Below are 15,692 nucleotides of genomic sequence, written 5' to 3'. Positions count from 1 at the left end.
CCATCGGGAATCCTCCCAGGCATGCACACGTGCTTTGGTACCACTAGTAACTACAGTAGTAGTTAGAACTACTTGCCCCGGCCTTTGCCCTTTGCCGCGGTTTCTGTTTCTCCCCCATTATCTACCCCGTCCGTTCGACTAAAAAGTAGTATATCATGACCATGCTTCATGCCTGCACAAATTAGACGGTTAAAGATGTCCGCAATCTTCGGCGCTTTTGCAAAAAAAAAAGTTCAAATAAAATCTTCTCTTCTTAGTATAAGACCAGCCTTTGTCAGTCTCCTTTTTTCCCACACCACAATCATTCCAGCATGCCCGAGAGCAAGGCAACCCAGGCCCACAAAGAGACCGGCTGCCCAATCTAAACGATTGAATCGATCCATAGTCCACATACACAAGGCACGACAGACCTGGAAAATTGTGTTCCACAGATTTCCTCAGACAACAAAATCCATTTTCCAGAGGGAAGTAAACGTGGCACAAATCTGTCTGCCAGTGCCAGTCACCCTGTCCTCCTGGTCAGGTAACTGAGTTCCCAAGTCTGGAGCTTGTAGGAACCGTTGGCAATGGGTATATGCCAGATAATAGAGTCCGTGATGACGAGTTTGCTCCGAGCGTCCTAACCGCCATAAAAACCAAAAGTACACATCCCGTATGCGCCACGGTGCCAGACCAAAGCCAGTCACACAAAGGAGAGCGTCGAGAACTTGAGAATCGATCTCGATCCAGACTCTGCGGGACGAGCTCAGACTGTTGCAGTCGGGGTGGCACATTGTCGGAGCTGCATTGCATAGCAGGACAAATAGCATCGCTCCCCAGGCGGCAACGTTAAGCCCATATATGGCTATTATGAAACCCAGGGGTGTGAGTATCCAGCGTAGGAAAGAGTAGAGGATTGCGGATCCGTTTATCTTGTGGGATTAGGCTCTCCAGACCCGATCTACCTTGGTGATCAACGAACGGACTGCGGGGTCTAGGGGATAGAGAGTTACCTTGTCGCTTCTTTCGATCGGTATCACTTGGGACCTAACTGTTTTTATCCTACTCAATTTTATCATCGCTAGGAAATGAACAAAGCATTTGGGGGGGCTTTGGGTCATAATATGATGATATAAATTCCGAAATGTATGTGTGTAGCACCAATACGCATCCTGAATGCTGCTCCCATAATGATCCAGAAATATTTTCTGCCGAAAAAAAAAAGTACTCGCAGTGGTCGGTTATTCCGTAGCGATGAAGTAAAACTGCGGAACACCTACGCAGTACTTACGGCGCGATGTAATCAATGCGGTTGCCTGCCCGCCTGCCTGATAACTCTAATCCTCCACGAGTTTTGACCGTCTCTCACCCTGGGCTGTGCAGGTGGGGACTACCCAAAAAAAGATGGCTTGTTGATTACTCTACTATCTACCTACCAGGACTTCCATGCTTGATTTATCAGGGATTTGGCTGACAAGAGTCATGTTGAATCGATTCATGTTGTTACCCATGAATGGCTGCCTGACAAGTCACTTATCGCGGGGCATATACTTCTTCCTTACTCGCACCACAAAGTGAACGCAACTACCCATATTCTCAACGGAATTCTGGCCATGACTGCGGAGTGTCCTCTCCAAAAGCCAGGAAAAGATGATGGCATACAGCAAGGTCTTTTTGACTCCACGTCCAGCTTGCCATTCCCGCTTCCCAGACGGCCCCAGGACGCCAAAAAGCGTGGATTGATGCTAGTCTATATCCATGGCCTCAATGGATCCGAAGCGAGTTTCTACAACTTTCCGGCCCATGTGCATAGCCTTTTGACCAGCATTCTGCGCGATACACATGTTGTGTATACCAAGATATATCCGAGGTATAAGTCTCGAGGCGAGATGAAGATAGCTCGAGATAATTTTAGCAATTGGTATGTCACGGCCGGCACCACGACGCATCATCCTTGTCCTTGGCTGCCTTTTCACAGCATGTTCATTTCGGATCCAAACTAACTGCGCTTAGGCTATCCCCTCACGAATCGGATGATCTGGACGTGATACTACTTGGTCATAGCCTTGGGGGGATTCTAGCAGCAGAAGTCGCGCTCTTACCGGGGCCCTGTTCATCGTCGACCGGCAGGCGTAAACATCGCATCCTCGGACTGGTTAACTTCGACGTTCCTTTCCTTGGCCTGCACCCAAGGATTATTAAGACATCCATTAGTGGCTTATTCCAGAAAAGGGACCCTATGGCCCAGGCCAAGCCAGACGAAGAACAAGTGTCGTCAGAAGTGGACAGTGAACCCCTTTCTCAAATTGACGATCCTTACTATGACCCCCCCTTTACAAACGATGTGCATTTAATTGAACGCGGTCGTATACATGGAATCATCCATTTCCTTACCAAAAACGCCGACAACCTCTCGCGATCAATTCTTGAGCGAGTTGTCTCCTCGTATGACTTTGCAGGCTGTTTGAATAACTACATCGAGCTTTTTCAACGATATCAACAGGTAAAGGCGTTGGAAGCTGCAGAGAACCACGAGTGCAGAGTTCGCTTCGTCAATTACTACACCGCAAGCACCGGCTATCTTACCACTCAAGCCGAGAAGTCAGAAGAGAGGCCAGGTATTGATAAGGTTCAAGATGAGAATGTTCATAACCCAGAATCGGTTTCACCATACAGCCCTCGCGGGCAACAAGATGAGAAAGACCCGCTGCAGTATTCGTCAACGTCAACAGATCTATACCAAATACCCGGGTCACATTGTACCCATACAGCTTGCAAGGCCTGTGCCCACGGGTGGGAGTGCCTGGCGTTGCGGACAGATTCATCGCGCCTTTCATGCTCTAGCGAGTCTGACAATGGCCAGTGTAAGTCCACTACTGATGAGTATTCAGAAAAAGCCCTTACCCACAATTTCCATGAATCCCAACATTATTATCGCAAATTTTGCCTCTTGCCATCACACACGCGGAAAAACAGGGACGATTCTCTTTGGATACCCATAGAAATGAGCAACATGGATGAAATCGTTGCCCATCAGTCTATGTTTCTGCCACATTCTGGCAAATACGACCAGCTAGTTGGCGATACTGTTTTCCAAATCGAGCGCTGGGCACAGGATGACCTTACCCAACGAGTGTTGCCCACTGTTGGTTAATATACTGCCCACTTGGCCTTGTACACCTTTGTTTCCACGGCAGAGCTTCTAAATCAGTGTGCGCTTTTTCCTTGGCAGTTGTCGGCATTTGTCGCTAGTTCTACGGATTTTGAGCAATACTATATATCATATTACTTTACGAAAACCCATGGAGTGATCCAGAGCGTATTCGTCAGAGCTTGATAGGTTGAAATCGTGCTCGAGCGATAAAAGCCTGCCTTTATTGATGTCTAGAAGGGGCTCACAACGAATTCTAGAGAAATATTGATTGATTGAAAATGCTCAAGAAAGCACCCCAAGCACTCTCGGATTTGGCTTGCCGCTATGCCAAATACAACATAGCATACGGTGTATAATTGCCGGGAGTAATGATGTTGCCTATCCTTCCGGAGACTCAGCATCCTGCTATAATTATCTGTTTCACCGCAGGAGTAGATTAAAATATTGGACCTAGTCTTCGTGCAGCTTCTTTTGGGATAGTAGTACTGATCGTAGGAACGGGAGCGGTGCAGGAACCGACAGCACACCGCAGCAACAATCGAACCCACGGATGCGTTCTTTCCTCTTCCAGACCAAGTATTTTAAGTTTCCGCCCCCCCCCCCCAACATCTCCCCCCACACGCTAGGCCAGATCCGGCAGGTAACGCGGGTACGAAGTACAGCTTGGGCGCATCGACTTTTCGACCCTTTGGACAATCGGCTGCCCAAACGTGGGTTGCCTGGCTTATATCCGACCGCTGGAAATCTTCCGCGAATGTGAATACACTCTGCTGTGCTGCTGCCTTCTCAGAACATGGATCGATCCACCCGACCTGATCATGGCAACCTTGTTTCGCCAGAAGAGTCAACACCTCCACCGTATTCACTCTATGCGTCGGCAGATGTGCATGGTACGCTCTCTCATTGGAAAGCGACACAGTAACATGATATGCTTTGACGATAAGGCTGACGTTTAGGAAAGCCAATGGTCGCGTTGACGTCGATCTCGATTCTAGATTCGCAAGAACATTGGCCCGGGTCATCGAGCTACAACAAGAAGACATCCAAAACCCACCCCCGAATTATGCCGAAGAAAGAGCAATACAGGAGACGCCTGTACCGGAGGCGCCAGGGGAGTGGGATATTCACCTCAATATTGTGATACAAATCGTGGGTAGTCGGGGAGATGTACAACCTTTCATCGCGCTGGGGAATGAGCTGCAAAAGTATGGGCATCGGGTTCGGCTAGCCACACACAATGTCTTTGAAGAATTTGTCAGTCAGTCTGGACTAGAATTCTTTCCAATCGGCGGGGACCCCACGGAGCTGATGGCATTCATGGTCAAGAACCCGGGCTTGATACCACAAATGAAGAGCTTGCGAGCTGGGGAAGTGCAGAAGAAGCGGGCGATGGTGGCGGAGATGCTTGACGGATGTTGGAAGTCGTGTATTGAAGACGACCCGGCCACCAATGTCCCATTTGTTGCGGATGCTATTATTGCCAACCCTCCGAGTTTCGCTCACATTCACTGCGCCCAAGCACTGAGTATTCCCGTCCACCTGATGTTTACGATGCCGTGGACCAGTACAAGGGCGTTTCCCCACCCACTTGCCAATCTGCGTTCATCGACTATGAATATCAGGACCGCTAATTGGGTCTCATATGGTGTTGTGGAGTGGCTCACATGGCAGGGGTATGCATAATATTTCCATGAGTGACTCCTTGATGCTTACCGGGATGTTGTAGGCTGGGGGACGTGATTAATCGGTGGCGGGCATCGATCGACTTGGAGGCCATTCCAACGACGGAGGGACCCAGCTTGGCGGAGACTTTAAAGGTTCCGTTCACTTACTGCTGGTCACCGGCTCTGGTCCCGAAGCCACGGGACTGGCCAGCACACATCGGTTAGTATTCCAATTTACCATGGTCGTGGGCGTGTAAACACAGAACTGATAAACGGGGTAGATATTTGTGGATTCTTTTTCCGGGAGCCACCAGCATACGAACCTCCACCGGGACTACATTGCTTCTTGGAATCCGGACCCCCTCCCATATACATCGGCTTTGGCAGCATTGTTATCGACAACCCTCAAAGGCTGACGAACATTCTTGAAGAAGCAGTTGCGAGGGCGGGTGTCCGTGCCATCATCTCACGAGGGTGGAGCCGACTAGGTCGAGACTCCAGTGCTGAGATACATTACATCGATGAATGCCCACACGAATGGCTCTTTCAACGTGTCGCTGCAGTCGTCCATCATGGCGGTGCTGGAACAACAGCATGTGGCCTTGCGAACGGCAAAGCCACCACAGTAGTACCATTCTTTGGAGAGTGGGTGTTCTGACGGTAATCATTGTGCCATATTGTGCTGACATTGGCCTCATAGTCAGCAATTCTGGGGTAATATGATAGCGGGAGCTGGCGCAGGGCCCTTGCCTATTCCACATGCCTCTCTAAATGCCCAAAACCTGGCCGAAGCTATTTTGTTCTGTCTAACTCCCGAAGCTACAAGATCGGCACATGATATTGCATTCAAGATGCAATACGAAACCGGCGTGTCCGCAGCCGTCCACTCCTTTCATCGCCATTTACCATCACACAGAATGCGCTGCCCTTTGATTCAAAGTCAACCGGCTGTATGGAAATACAAGAAGTCCGGGCACAGCCTTAATCTCTCCAGGACAGCTGTCCAGATTCTGATAAACAATGACAAATTGGACGCGAAAAATCTCCGATGGTGAGTATCATCGTCCTTTCGAGGTCCCGTGATGGAATGCTACAGCTCTGTTAACTTGAGACCCGGCTCAGTCATGACATAAATCCTATCTATATCCAGAACCGTCGTTGGGACCCCATAACCGGTGTTCTGTCCGCTTCTACCAGTACAGGATCAAGTATGCTGAAAGCAACCGGTGAGATGATTTACAAACCATACCAGGAATATAGACGTGGTCGCACCCCACAGCCTGCCGGGGAGTCTTCCAGAGATAGCCTGCCACTCCTCCCCAGTCCAGCGTCAACAGTGTCTGACTCCAGCAATCGACTTGGCACAGCAGGGAACATGGCCGGGGCGTCGCTGAAGGGATTCGGCAAAGTTACCGGAGCATACTTTAAAGGGGTGGTGGTAGATATTCCCCATGCCGCGGCAGAGGGGTTCCGCCAAATTCCCCGATTGTATGGGGAGGAGCCCAAGAATTATGGCACGGTCCGTGACTGGAAATCTGGGGCCGCGATGGGGGGTCGGAATTTCGTGGATGGCATGACAGACGGCTTGGCAGGATTCTTCACCAAGCCCATTAAGGGAGCCAGGGAGGAGGGCGCGATGGGGGCAGTCAAAGGATTTGCGAAAGGGACTCTTGGATTGGCAACTAAGCTTCCTTCCGGTAGGTCATCATTTCTGTATTGCAGCAATGTTGCATCTGTTAAAGACAAGCGTTTGGCTGACCATCGCCTAATGCACAGCTGGAATTGGCCTAGTGGCGTACCCTTTCCACGGAATCACAAATACTATCGAATCAGCTGTCAGATCGAAGACTAGAAAGGCCGTTGTCAATGCACGGCTCAGGGAAGGCTACCAGATGACAAGGAGAATACGATTGACAGACGAAGAGGAACGTGATTTATTGCAGAGATTTGATGTTCTGATGCATCGCTTGGATGTCTAACTTGACTTGAGCTTGACTGAAACGAGGACAACCTACAGGCGAGAATACTGTTCGCCTAGGAGCTGTCAGAAGCATACCACTCACCTGAAATGGTGCCTGGACCCCAGAGAGGCATCAGAAGACATGCAGGAGTCCATACTACTAGTGGCGGCGGGACCGAGCCGGGAGGGGAAGTCAGCGCCGGAGCAGCGCCCATCCCTCATCACTCAGGCCCCCTTTAGCGTCCATCCTTTCCCGCAAAGGTCCGGCCTGCGCCGTTGCCCCTGCAGGATTAGATTAACTCTCATTTCTTCAGTCGCCTGTCAAGTGCTCGGCCCTCCAATCGCAACCACGAGCGCCTCGGCATGCTACCCTTCCCCAAGTCATCCGTGCTGCCATATCTCCACCACTCATATAAGAACCATGCAATCACCGGGTTGCGCGGAGGAACGTGCAAATACGCAGGATGACCTTCGCCAAGCGCTGCCCTAGTGCCGCACCAATGGGGTACACGTCTGGTGTAGCATCTGATTGAGGGGTCATCCAAGGAAGCGAAGGTCTGAAGTATATGGTCCTTGCACCTATATAAGGCGCATGGTATGCTGCTCTACTCACACAGTTGAAGAGCAGCCATTGCTCTCCATCCTATCACAGCTTCAGTGCACGATGAGACTCTCTCATTTGGTTTGTGCTGGTGGCCTTCTGGGGGCTGCCCTCGCGTCGCCAAGCACCGAGATCGCTAAGAGGGAGACTGTTAGCGAGATTCTGACCGATATTGAGGATGCCGTTACTTGTGCGGCATGTGAGGTCTGTTGTATCATTTGATCCGGAGATACTTACCGCGCTGACTCTGTATATCCATTCACAGGCCCTGTTAGTTGTCCTCCAAGCGCTGGCCCACCTGGGCAACGACGACTTTGTGGATGTGATCACCGAAGTCTGCATTTTGGCCGGGGTGAGCACGACTGATCACAGCCTCTCGAAGCACTGCTCATACACTCTAGATTGATGACGACGATGTCTGCGAGGGCGCAATTTCCCGTGAAGGTCCCATCCTAGCCCATGACCTCCGCTACATGGACGTTCCCTCGAAGACCGCGGTCCTCTTCTGCACAACCATCTTCGGGCTCTGTGACTACCCTGCCGTGGCTGAGTACACTGTCGACTTCCCCTCCGACAAGCCGGCAAATGCCACTCGTCCGGCCCCGAGTGGCGAGACCCCTCTCCAGATTGTCCATATCAGCGACATCCATGTTGATCTCTCTTACGAGACTGGTGCAAGGTATGCAAGCTTCCTTCACTACTACTGCAGTACACAGTCTCACCGGCTCTATCAGCTACAACTGCACCAAGCCAATTTGCTGCCGCCCCTACACCACTGCTGATGACCCGGGGGTGACTGATTACCCGGCAGGAGAGTATGGGAACCACAACTGCGACGCGCCTCTCACTCTGGAGGAGAGTATGTACGCAGCCATCAAGGAACTTGTTCCCGATGCCCCGTTCGTCATTTTCACGGGTGACATCGTAGAGGGTGCCGTTTGGCTTGTCAACGAGACCGAGGTGACCAACGATATCAACGATGCCTATGTAACCCGGATGTCCAGCTATTTCGATCTGGTCTACGGCGTCACCGGAAACCACGACACTGCCCCGGTGAACTCATTCCCCCCCGCCGCTGTCGACACCACCATCTCCAGCCAATGGGCCTACGATACCCTCTCCTCCGACTGGAGCCAGTGGATCGGCTCGACTGCAGCTACCACTGCAGACGATTACGGCGCGTACTCCGTCAAATACCCCGACGGCAACCTGCGTCTCATCTCCTTCAACAGCAACTTCTACTACAAGGAGAACTTCTGGCTCTACGAAAAGACCATGGAAACCGACCCTAGCGGACAGTTGGCCTGGCTCGTGACCGAGCTCGCTGCCGCCGAGACCGCCGGGGAGCGCGTCTGGCTGATGGGCCACATGCCCATGGGATCCAGCGATACCTTCCACGACGGATCCAACTACTTCAACCAGATCATCCAGCGCTACGACGCCACCATCGCCGCGGTCTTCTACGGCCACACCCACAAGGACGAGTTCGAACTCGCCTACTCGGACTACACCGACCAGAACGCCGACACCGCCACCATGATGTCGTACATCATGCCCGCCATGACCCCGACCTCCGGCAACCCGGCCTTCCGCGTCTACTCCGTGGACCCCGTCACCTTCGGCATTCTCGACTTCACCGAATACATCACCAACATGTCCAGCCCCACCTACCAGGAGAAACCCGTCTGGGAGAAATACTACTCCGCCAAGGAAGCCTACGGATCTCTCCTCGATCCCCCCGTTACCGACAGCGCCGCCGAAATGACCCCCGCGTTCTGGCACAACGTCACCGCTCTCTTCGAGGACGATGACTCCGTCTTCCAGGACTACTACGCCCGTAAGCACCGTGGCTGGGACGTCACCGAGTGCACGGGTGACTGCAAGACCGACGAGATCTGCCAGCTGCGCGCCGCAGAGGCTCAGTATAACTGCGTCGAGGTCACCCCCGGCATCAGCTTCAAGAAGAAGCGTGACTCAACCACCAGCGCGACCAAGATCGAAAGTCCCTGTGGCGAGTCGGTCGTTGGCAAGATGTTCGCCAACTTCGATGGAGCCGTCGCGGCAGTCAAGGCGGCGGCGGAGGCTAAATTGGGTGCTAGTTTCCTGAACACTACGGTCAACGCGACTGTTTCTTAGATGTAATGGCGTTGATGTTCATGGTGAGGTAGTTTGGGGAGGGGGGCTTGGGGCAGGATTAGTGGTAGTTATACTTAGTTTGATGATGTGCTCCGAGCCAATACTACCAGTAACACATGTCGTTTGCAATTTTCTGAGTCTATCTACGGAGGATAATTTTGGGCCAAGAGGCTACTTGAACAGCACAAACAAGCATAACACGTCAAACATTTGCGCGGGGTCAAACTGATTTCACACTGCAGTCTTATCTGGATGGCGAATTATCTTCGCGTATTCAAGTGATCGGTCGGAGGATTCATGTCAAACCTGCGGCCACTGGCCAGGGAAGATTGTTTGCCGGCGATGGCCGCTCAGTTGGTCAGTTGCCCATTCCCCAAAATCAGACTTTGTTGAAAAACGATGGGCTGCGAGACTACCAAGTACTACTCGCTGCAAACATTGCCCAGCCATCTCTCTCAAAAGTTGATTTACCCCGCAGCGGAGTTATATTAAGCCACGTAACTAGCCACCTTCCATCGATCCCCCAAAGACCTTTTTTTATTTCCGATTATTGAAGTTTCCCCTCTCATGGCCCCTCAGCTTTGGCTCGTCACAGGAGCGTCCTCGGGGATTGGAGCGTTGTTGGCAGAGCACGCCCTCAGGGCCGGCCATCGCGTCCTCGCAACGGCTCGCAATCCCAGCAAGGCGGCGGAAGATCACCCGCAGATTGCATCGCTGGGCGGGAAATGGCTCCAGCTCGATGTGACGAGCAAGGAGACGAAATCGCTCGTCGAGCAGGCGATCACAGACAACGGCGGCGAGATCGATGTGGTCATCAACAACGCGGGGTACAGCCTCTTCGGAAGCATCGAGGATATCAGGTATGTCTGGATCGATCCCCTTTCCACTTGGTGGTACCCAGTGCTGAAGCGAGGCCTAGTGAGGACGAACTCGATGACCAAATCCAGACCAACGTCTACGGCGTGGTGAGGGTCACCAAGGCGGCCCTGCCCTTCATGAGGGCCCAACGCAGCGGTACTATCGTCAACATCGGCAGCATGGGTGGCTTCATCGCCGGACCAGGAGCTGCTCCTTATTCCATGTCCAAGTTTGCACTGGAAGGTACTTATGCTGCTCCATCCATTTGTCGGGGACGCGCCCGCCCCCGGTTCTCGCTGACAAGCCGTGCCATGGAATAGCGCTGTCGGAGTCTCTATCCCTCGAGCTCAACCCGTTCAATATCCGTGTTTTGTTGGTCGAGCTGGGTTCCTTCCGCACCAAGATTCTCGGGTCTCGCAAACTCCCAGCCGCTGGACTGACCAAGGATTACGAGGGGACGCCCATCTCAATGGCCATGGGGTTTTGGGAGAAATTGGCTGGGAACCAGCCGGGGGATCCTGTCAAGGCGGCTCAGCGGATTCTGGAGGTCATCCAGCAGACTGGAATGGGGGAGGGGAAGGGGCATCTTTTGCGCTTGCCGCTGGGGGCGGATTGTCACCACCGCATGCGGGCCAAGTTGGATGCAGTGATGCAGAATTTGGAGGAGACGGAGGAAATCGCCTTCAGCACGGCTATTGATTCTGCACCTGGCACTCAACTGCTGGCCCGGTTCTTTCCTCAGCCACCGACTGGTGAAACAAGACTGTGAAATGGTTTACAATTATACCGGTTGTTTGTCCCCGTGGAACCCAAAATCGAGAACTAACCTTATTCACATATATCATGATATACTGCGTACTATATTTTGGGAGTCAGGGCTTATTATGATGATCTGATTAGCTGGCCTTTATTATCTTGATTGTGCTCCCCACCCACAAAACAGACTTTTACTAAGACTAGGGGCAGTAACTACTACTAGTAGCTAGTTAACTAGTTAACTAGAGATTATTATTAATATTATACCGGAGATTTCTAATTTCATACTAGAGATTACTAATACTCACAATCGGGCTTATATAAGTATTTAATATACTAAGTAGCAAGATATCGTAGGATATCTAAGCATCTTAGGCATAAACACGGCCCCTTCTAGTATACTCATAAGTTATAAAATGGCAGTCGCCAGAGTTCTTCAGCCAACAATCACCATCTCGTGCCATTCCTTTCCCAAATCATTGAGATAACCCAGACCCCCAAGATGAAGTACGTCCAACTTGGCACCAGTGGTCTTCACATCGCACCCCTCGGCGTGGGGTGCGCGAGCTTTGGGGACCCCGAGGGACGTCTCAAGTGGACGACGCCGGAGGAAGAAGCCCTGCCAGTCCTGAACCATTGTTACGAGTCCGGCCTCAACTTCTTCGACACCGCGAACTCGTATTCCAATGGCAAGTCCGAAGAGATCCTGGGCAAGGCAATCAGGAAGTACAACTGGCGTCGGGAGAACATCGTGGTTGCCACGAAGGTCTGGGCACCGGTCGGTCGCGGGCTCGAACAGCCGCTCGCCATGAGCGAAGAGGAGCGAAACAATTCCGGCTACGTCAACCAGTCTGGACTGAGCCGCAAGCATATCTTCGAGAGCGTGGACGCGAGCCTGAAGAGGCTTGGGCTCCCCTATGTCGATTTGCTGCAAATCCACCGCTTCGATCCGAAAACCCCCGTCAAGGAAACCATGGAAGCGCTTCACGATGTGGTCAAGTCAGGCAAGGTTCTCTATCTCGGTGCCTCGTCCATGTGGGCCCATCAACTCCTCGAGTACCAGTATACCGCGCGCATGAATGGGTGGACGGAGTTTATCTCGATGCAGAACCTGTATAACGCGGTCTATCGCGAAGAAGAACGCGAAATGTACCCGGCCTGCCAGAAGTTCGGAATGGGTGGCATTCCCTGGAGTCCCGTCTCCATGGGCTTCCTGGCTCGCCCCTGGAACGACTTCGCCGCTACCCCCCGAGGCGAGGGCCAGAGTGGCTTCCTAGGACAGCCGTATTCGGATGCCGATAAGAAGGTGAATGAGCGGGTTGAAGAGATTGCCAAAGCGCGTGGTGTGCCGATGGCCGTGGTCGCTATTGCCTGGTGCCTCTCCAAGCCTTTCATCACGGCGCCCATCGTGGGAATAAGCAAAAAGGAAAGGGTCGACGAGGCCGTCCAAGCTATCAATTTTGAGTTGACGTCGGAGGAGGTGAAACTTATTGATGATTTGTACGTACCCAAGAAGGTGATCGGACACGTGTGAGAAGCAAAGTGAGATACTTTCAACTTTTCCGTGTCTTTCTTTCTCTCATCCAAGCAATGTATATTCCAAAAACTGGCGTCCCACCACCGAAGACTACAAAACAGACAGCCTTACTCGCGAACCTTAGAAAGAAATGAAACCGACTAATGCATCCTATCTCATATGCGATCCAATTAAGCCTCCGTCTAACCCGGCGCCTCGCGATGAGGGGCCCGTATCAGCCAAATCACGGCCATCCTTTGACTTGGGCGGCTACGTCTAATAATAGCCGGAGTCAGCTACATACAACAACATGTCTTCCAGTCGTTCAAAAATGTCCTCGAAGGACGTAAATCGATCCTCCGGAATAAATGTCTTTCTCACAGATCGACTGTCGCCTTCCCACTACAGTTGACCGTCGCCATGTATCCATATACCCGCTCTCACCCATCAACAACAACAACACCACCACTCTCCTCCCTCACACTCCTCCTTCTCCTCCTCGCCCTCTCAGCAACAACCCGCGTCTCTGCAACATCCACCCAAAACGCAACATGCTACTGGCCCAACGGCGACACCGACACCGACTACATCCCCTGCCCGAACAGCAAAACATGCTGTCTGCGCGGCGAAGCCTGCCTCTCCAACGGCCTCTGCTACGGTCCGAAACTCAACATCGCCTATCGCGGCGCCTGCACCGATGACTCGTGGCCGATTAGCGAGTGCCCGCGCGTGTGTTATGAGGGTATGTAGTCCACTAGCCGACTTGCCCACTTGTTTGGCTATTCAAGAAGGGGACGAAGAACCATGCTAACCGTCCCCAGAAATCCCAGACCAATGGGCCAACCTTTTCTCGTGTCCGAATTCCTCGACCAATGTGTTCACCTGTGGCTATGCGGGGTGGGCGACCGATGTCTGCGATACGAATCTGGGCACCTGGCTGTGGGATAGTGGGAATGTGACCGTGGGGCAGAATGGGATGGCCGGGTTGTCGACGACTACGACGACGATCACGACGAATTGCTCGGCGAATGGCTCCACGACGACGGAGACGGTCATGGGTTATACCACTGGCGGTAATAATTTGACTGCGTTCCAGTCGGAGTCGGCGCGGTCGTCGAAGGGGATCTCCCCTGTGGCGCTGGGGACTGCGCTGGGCGCGGGTCTCGGGGTGCCTCTGCTTGTTGTTTCGGCTTTTCTGGTGTACTTTTGTGTCAGGATGCGAAGACGGTTGCATGCGGCGGGGATTGAGGGCCATGAGAATCCGCGACGCGTACCGTATCGCCAGCATAGCGTAGCAGAAATAGCTACCCAAGCACATAATATGGCGACTGAGCTGGATGGATTCAGGCCGAGTCGTGCGGAGCTGTATGGATGATACTGTCTGGTGAGATGTTGATTGACGGATGGATCTAAAGACCAGAGTCCTAGACTATTGCTATCTCATTTCTTTGTACATACATACATTTAAGCTGCTGGGGCGATAGACGGAAGAAAGTCCATATCCAGGTCCAGATACATCTGCGAGCGCTGATAATGGTAGTTGTTTTGTAACAGGATTTGCATGGCATATCCTATCGCGCCTTCTTCGTCGGCGGCGGCCTTCTGTTTCCTCCAGTCACGAATGCTACAGTCTTTAGATCGGAATTTGCAAAGCGTAAAGTCCACCATGAAAACTTTGCTGGGAGTGTCCGGGCTATCTGTACGCACCACAAGGCTGTTTGGGTGGGCATCGGGATTGATTATGTGGCAACTGTTCAGATGGTGCACAATATTGATGGCATCTCTGCAGATGCGGTCCCAATCGACTGGTTTCGCATGAAATTCCAGCCTTTCCAACGGATACCCTTCGATTTGCTGTAGCAAAATGGCAGGAGACTGAAATTCCTCGAAGTCTTCAGGTAGCTTCCATGCCATGGAAGCTCTCCCAAGGCATTTGGGGATGTGTTCACCTTGCAGGCTTTTCAGTCTCTGGTACGCCTCAAGTTCGGTTCTAAAGTACTTTTGCATGACCACGTTGAGATATGCTTCGTTCTGCGCAGCAGTCCACCGCGCCAGCTCTGCGCTGTCCGGACGTCGAAGGCTATTGTTAATACACTGATCCATGAAGCTGCGGCCTGCACCGCTGCGGATAAACTCTCGGGCTTGTAATTCGATGGAATGGGTCCAGTATGGCATATGATACCTTGCGCGCAAATAATATGCAAAGCGTCGATCAAACACCTTGAGAAGGAGTGGGCCTTGAAACCTATCATCCGGTGGTTCGATATGGATAGAAACCACGCACGAGCGCGAAAATGGTTCGAACACCTGGGTGATTCTGCCCCTGACCGTGTCGAATGCGTATTCATTGTCGTTGACCAGATCTAGCTCTATAGGATTTCCGACCCTATATGGAGATCTGTGTACGGTTACGAAGGCTCCTTATTTTCAGAGGCAGACGCTTACTCTGCCCATATCTTTCCCGCTCCTAACTGTGGCGGAGTAAAAAAGATTGGGTTGTGAGAAGGATAGTTCATCGACGGGAAGCCGTAAATAAACGACGGGGTATCCATGGCGAAGTCTACTGGAACGAGGATGAAGGAGTAAGAATAACTGTCTAGCGAAGTGTTTGCTTTCGTCGATAACGAAACCAGGAAAGGATAGATGAAAGGTGCATGAGTGGCTTACCTCGAGGTCCTCAGGTCTCTTTCTTTGTTTCCTCGACCTTCAACTTGGAACGGAAGTCGCGACTCTGCTGCCCTTATAATCAGCCATATACAGAACCAAAAGAGAGCTTATCGCCGGTAGCCCTCACTTCCGGACCTTGAGCCCCTTTGCAATCCCCTGACAGATGGGGTGAGTTCATGCTGCGGATCCCGTCTCATTGTTCTTTTCAAAAACAGCAGGCGGCAGCTCAGTACCATGGTTGAAGTTGGAGTCGACCGCGAATATGGTTTCTATAATCCTCAGAGCAATGGTTGTTAGCTTCGCGAAACTCTGGAAGAGGTATACAGAGACCAACCCGTGGCTTTTGAGTCGCTGGCCCATTTGCGGTATATGGACGTGTCAGGACTAGATCTGGCAATGTT

General features: G+C 52.1%; 8 protein-coding genes across 8 annotated transcripts; 6 read left to right on the top strand and 2 right to left on the bottom strand.

Moving 5' to 3' along the window:
- Window positions 1-184: 184 nt before the first annotated feature.
- On the bottom strand, window positions 185-1,210 carry BO70DRAFT_366107 (uncharacterized protein). Its single transcript, XM_025544247.1, has 2 exons — window positions 993-1,210; window positions 185-940 (listed from the first exon to the last, which is right to left on the bottom strand). Exon 2 carries the CDS (start codon window positions 771-773, stop codon window positions 438-440), a length of 336 nt encoding a protein of 111 aa, XP_025395245.1. The 5' UTR covers window positions 774-940; window positions 993-1,210; the 3' UTR covers window positions 185-437.
- Window positions 1,211-1,365: 155 nt separating this feature from the next.
- BO70DRAFT_323286 (uncharacterized protein) lies at window positions 1,366-3,238 on the top strand. Its single transcript, XM_025540583.1, has 2 exons — window positions 1,366-1,900; window positions 1,993-3,238. The coding sequence occupies exons 1-2, from the start codon at window positions 1,593-1,595 to the stop codon at window positions 3,131-3,133; spliced, it is 1,449 nt and encodes a 482-aa protein (XP_025395244.1). The 5' UTR covers window positions 1,366-1,592; the 3' UTR covers window positions 3,134-3,238.
- A 688-nt stretch (window positions 3,239-3,926) lies between these two features.
- Window positions 3,927-6,776, top strand: BO70DRAFT_432766 (putative sterol glucosyltransferase; the record flags this gene model as incomplete). The annotated part of the gene is made up of 7 exons (XM_025548349.1): window positions 3,927-4,023; window positions 4,095-4,806; window positions 4,860-5,017; window positions 5,079-5,442; window positions 5,498-5,848; window positions 5,920-6,494; window positions 6,574-6,776. The coding sequence occupies 7 exons, from the start codon at window positions 3,927-3,929 to the stop codon at window positions 6,774-6,776; spliced, it is 2,460 nt and encodes an 819-aa protein (XP_025395243.1).
- Window positions 6,777-7,228: 452 nt separating this feature from the next.
- Window positions 7,229-9,522, top strand: BO70DRAFT_366104 (acid sphingomyelinase). The gene is made up of 4 exons (XM_025544246.1): window positions 7,229-7,562; window positions 7,624-7,710; window positions 7,760-8,037; window positions 8,093-9,522. The coding sequence occupies exons 1-4, from the start codon at window positions 7,422-7,424 to the stop codon at window positions 9,492-9,494; spliced, it is 1,908 nt and encodes a 635-aa protein (XP_025395242.1). The 5' UTR covers window positions 7,229-7,421; the 3' UTR covers window positions 9,495-9,522.
- Window positions 9,523-10,038: 516 nt separating this feature from the next.
- Window positions 10,039-11,378, top strand: BO70DRAFT_366102 (SDR family oxidoreductase). The gene is made up of 3 exons (XM_025544245.1): window positions 10,039-10,354; window positions 10,414-10,595; window positions 10,673-11,378. The coding sequence occupies exons 1-3, from the start codon at window positions 10,062-10,064 to the stop codon at window positions 11,119-11,121; spliced, it is 924 nt and encodes a 307-aa protein (XP_025395241.1). The 5' UTR covers window positions 10,039-10,061; the 3' UTR covers window positions 11,122-11,378.
- A 123-nt stretch (window positions 11,379-11,501) lies between these two features.
- BO70DRAFT_366101 (aldo/keto reductase) lies at window positions 11,502-12,676 on the top strand. The gene is made up of 2 exons (XM_025544244.1): window positions 11,502-12,559; window positions 12,617-12,676. Exons 1-2 carry the CDS (start codon window positions 11,611-11,613, stop codon window positions 12,640-12,642), a joined length of 975 nt encoding a protein of 324 aa, XP_025395240.1. The 5' UTR covers window positions 11,502-11,610; the 3' UTR covers window positions 12,643-12,676.
- A 318-nt stretch (window positions 12,677-12,994) lies between these two features.
- On the top strand, window positions 12,995-14,044 carry BO70DRAFT_382782 (uncharacterized protein). The gene is made up of 2 exons (XM_025545553.1): window positions 12,995-13,366; window positions 13,446-14,044. The coding sequence occupies exons 1-2, from the start codon at window positions 13,045-13,047 to the stop codon at window positions 13,997-13,999; spliced, it is 876 nt and encodes a 291-aa protein (XP_025395239.1). The 5' UTR covers window positions 12,995-13,044; the 3' UTR covers window positions 14,000-14,044.
- A 44-nt stretch (window positions 14,045-14,088) lies between these two features.
- BO70DRAFT_300637 (uncharacterized protein) lies at window positions 14,089-15,018 on the bottom strand (the record flags this gene model as incomplete). The annotated part of the gene is made up of 1 exon (XM_025539677.1): window positions 14,089-15,018. A coding segment is annotated over one exon (930 nt), but the record flags the coding sequence as incomplete, so codon positions are not given.
- Between the last annotated feature and the right edge of the window lie 674 nt (window positions 15,019-15,692).

Source organism: Aspergillus heteromorphus, assembly GCF_003184545.1.
Source record: "Aspergillus heteromorphus CBS 117.55 chromosome Unknown BO70scaffold_36, whole genome shotgun sequence".
Taxonomy (NCBI): Eukaryota; Fungi; Ascomycota; class Eurotiomycetes; order Eurotiales; family Aspergillaceae; genus Aspergillus; species Aspergillus heteromorphus.
This window is presented reverse-complemented; position numbering and strand designations above follow the sequence as displayed.

Coding starts and splice junctions, on each gene's coding strand:
- BO70DRAFT_366107 (XM_025544247.1), bottom strand. CDS start 773: ATGTGCCACCCCGACTGCAACAGTCTGAGCTCGTCCCGCAGAGTCTGG.
- BO70DRAFT_323286 (XM_025540583.1), top strand. CDS start 1,593: ATGACTGCGGAGTGTCCTCTCCAAAAGCCAGGAAAAGATGATGGCATA. Junction 1,901..1,992: donor CGAGATAATTTTAGCAATTG/GTATGTCACGGC, acceptor AACTGCGCTTAG/GCTATCCCCTCACGAATCGG.
- BO70DRAFT_366104 (XM_025544246.1), top strand. CDS start 7,422: ATGAGACTCTCTCATTTGGTTTGTGCTGGTGGCCTTCTGGGGGCTGCC. Junction 7,563..7,623: donor TTACTTGTGCGGCATGTGAG/GTCTGTTGTATC, acceptor ATCCATTCACAG/GCCCTGTTAGTTGTCCTCCA. Junction 8,038..8,092: donor TCTTACGAGACTGGTGCAAG/GTATGCAAGCTT, acceptor CGGCTCTATCAG/CTACAACTGCACCAAGCCAA.
- BO70DRAFT_366102 (XM_025544245.1), top strand. CDS start 10,062: ATGGCCCCTCAGCTTTGGCTCGTCACAGGAGCGTCCTCGGGGATTGGA. Junction 10,355..10,413: donor GGAAGCATCGAGGATATCAG/GTATGTCTGGAT, acceptor AGCGAGGCCTAG/TGAGGACGAACTCGATGACC. Junction 10,596..10,672: donor GTCCAAGTTTGCACTGGAAG/GTACTTATGCTG, acceptor GCCATGGAATAG/CGCTGTCGGAGTCTCTATCC.
- BO70DRAFT_366101 (XM_025544244.1), top strand. CDS start 11,611: ATGAAGTACGTCCAACTTGGCACCAGTGGTCTTCACATCGCACCCCTC. Junction 12,560..12,616: donor GGTCGACGAGGCCGTCCAAG/CTATCAATTTTG, acceptor ATTTGTACGTAC/CCAAGAAGGTGATCGGACAC.
- BO70DRAFT_382782 (XM_025545553.1), top strand. CDS start 13,045: ATGTATCCATATACCCGCTCTCACCCATCAACAACAACAACACCACCA. Junction 13,367..13,445: donor CCCGCGCGTGTGTTATGAGG/GTATGTAGTCCA, acceptor AACCGTCCCCAG/AAATCCCAGACCAATGGGCC.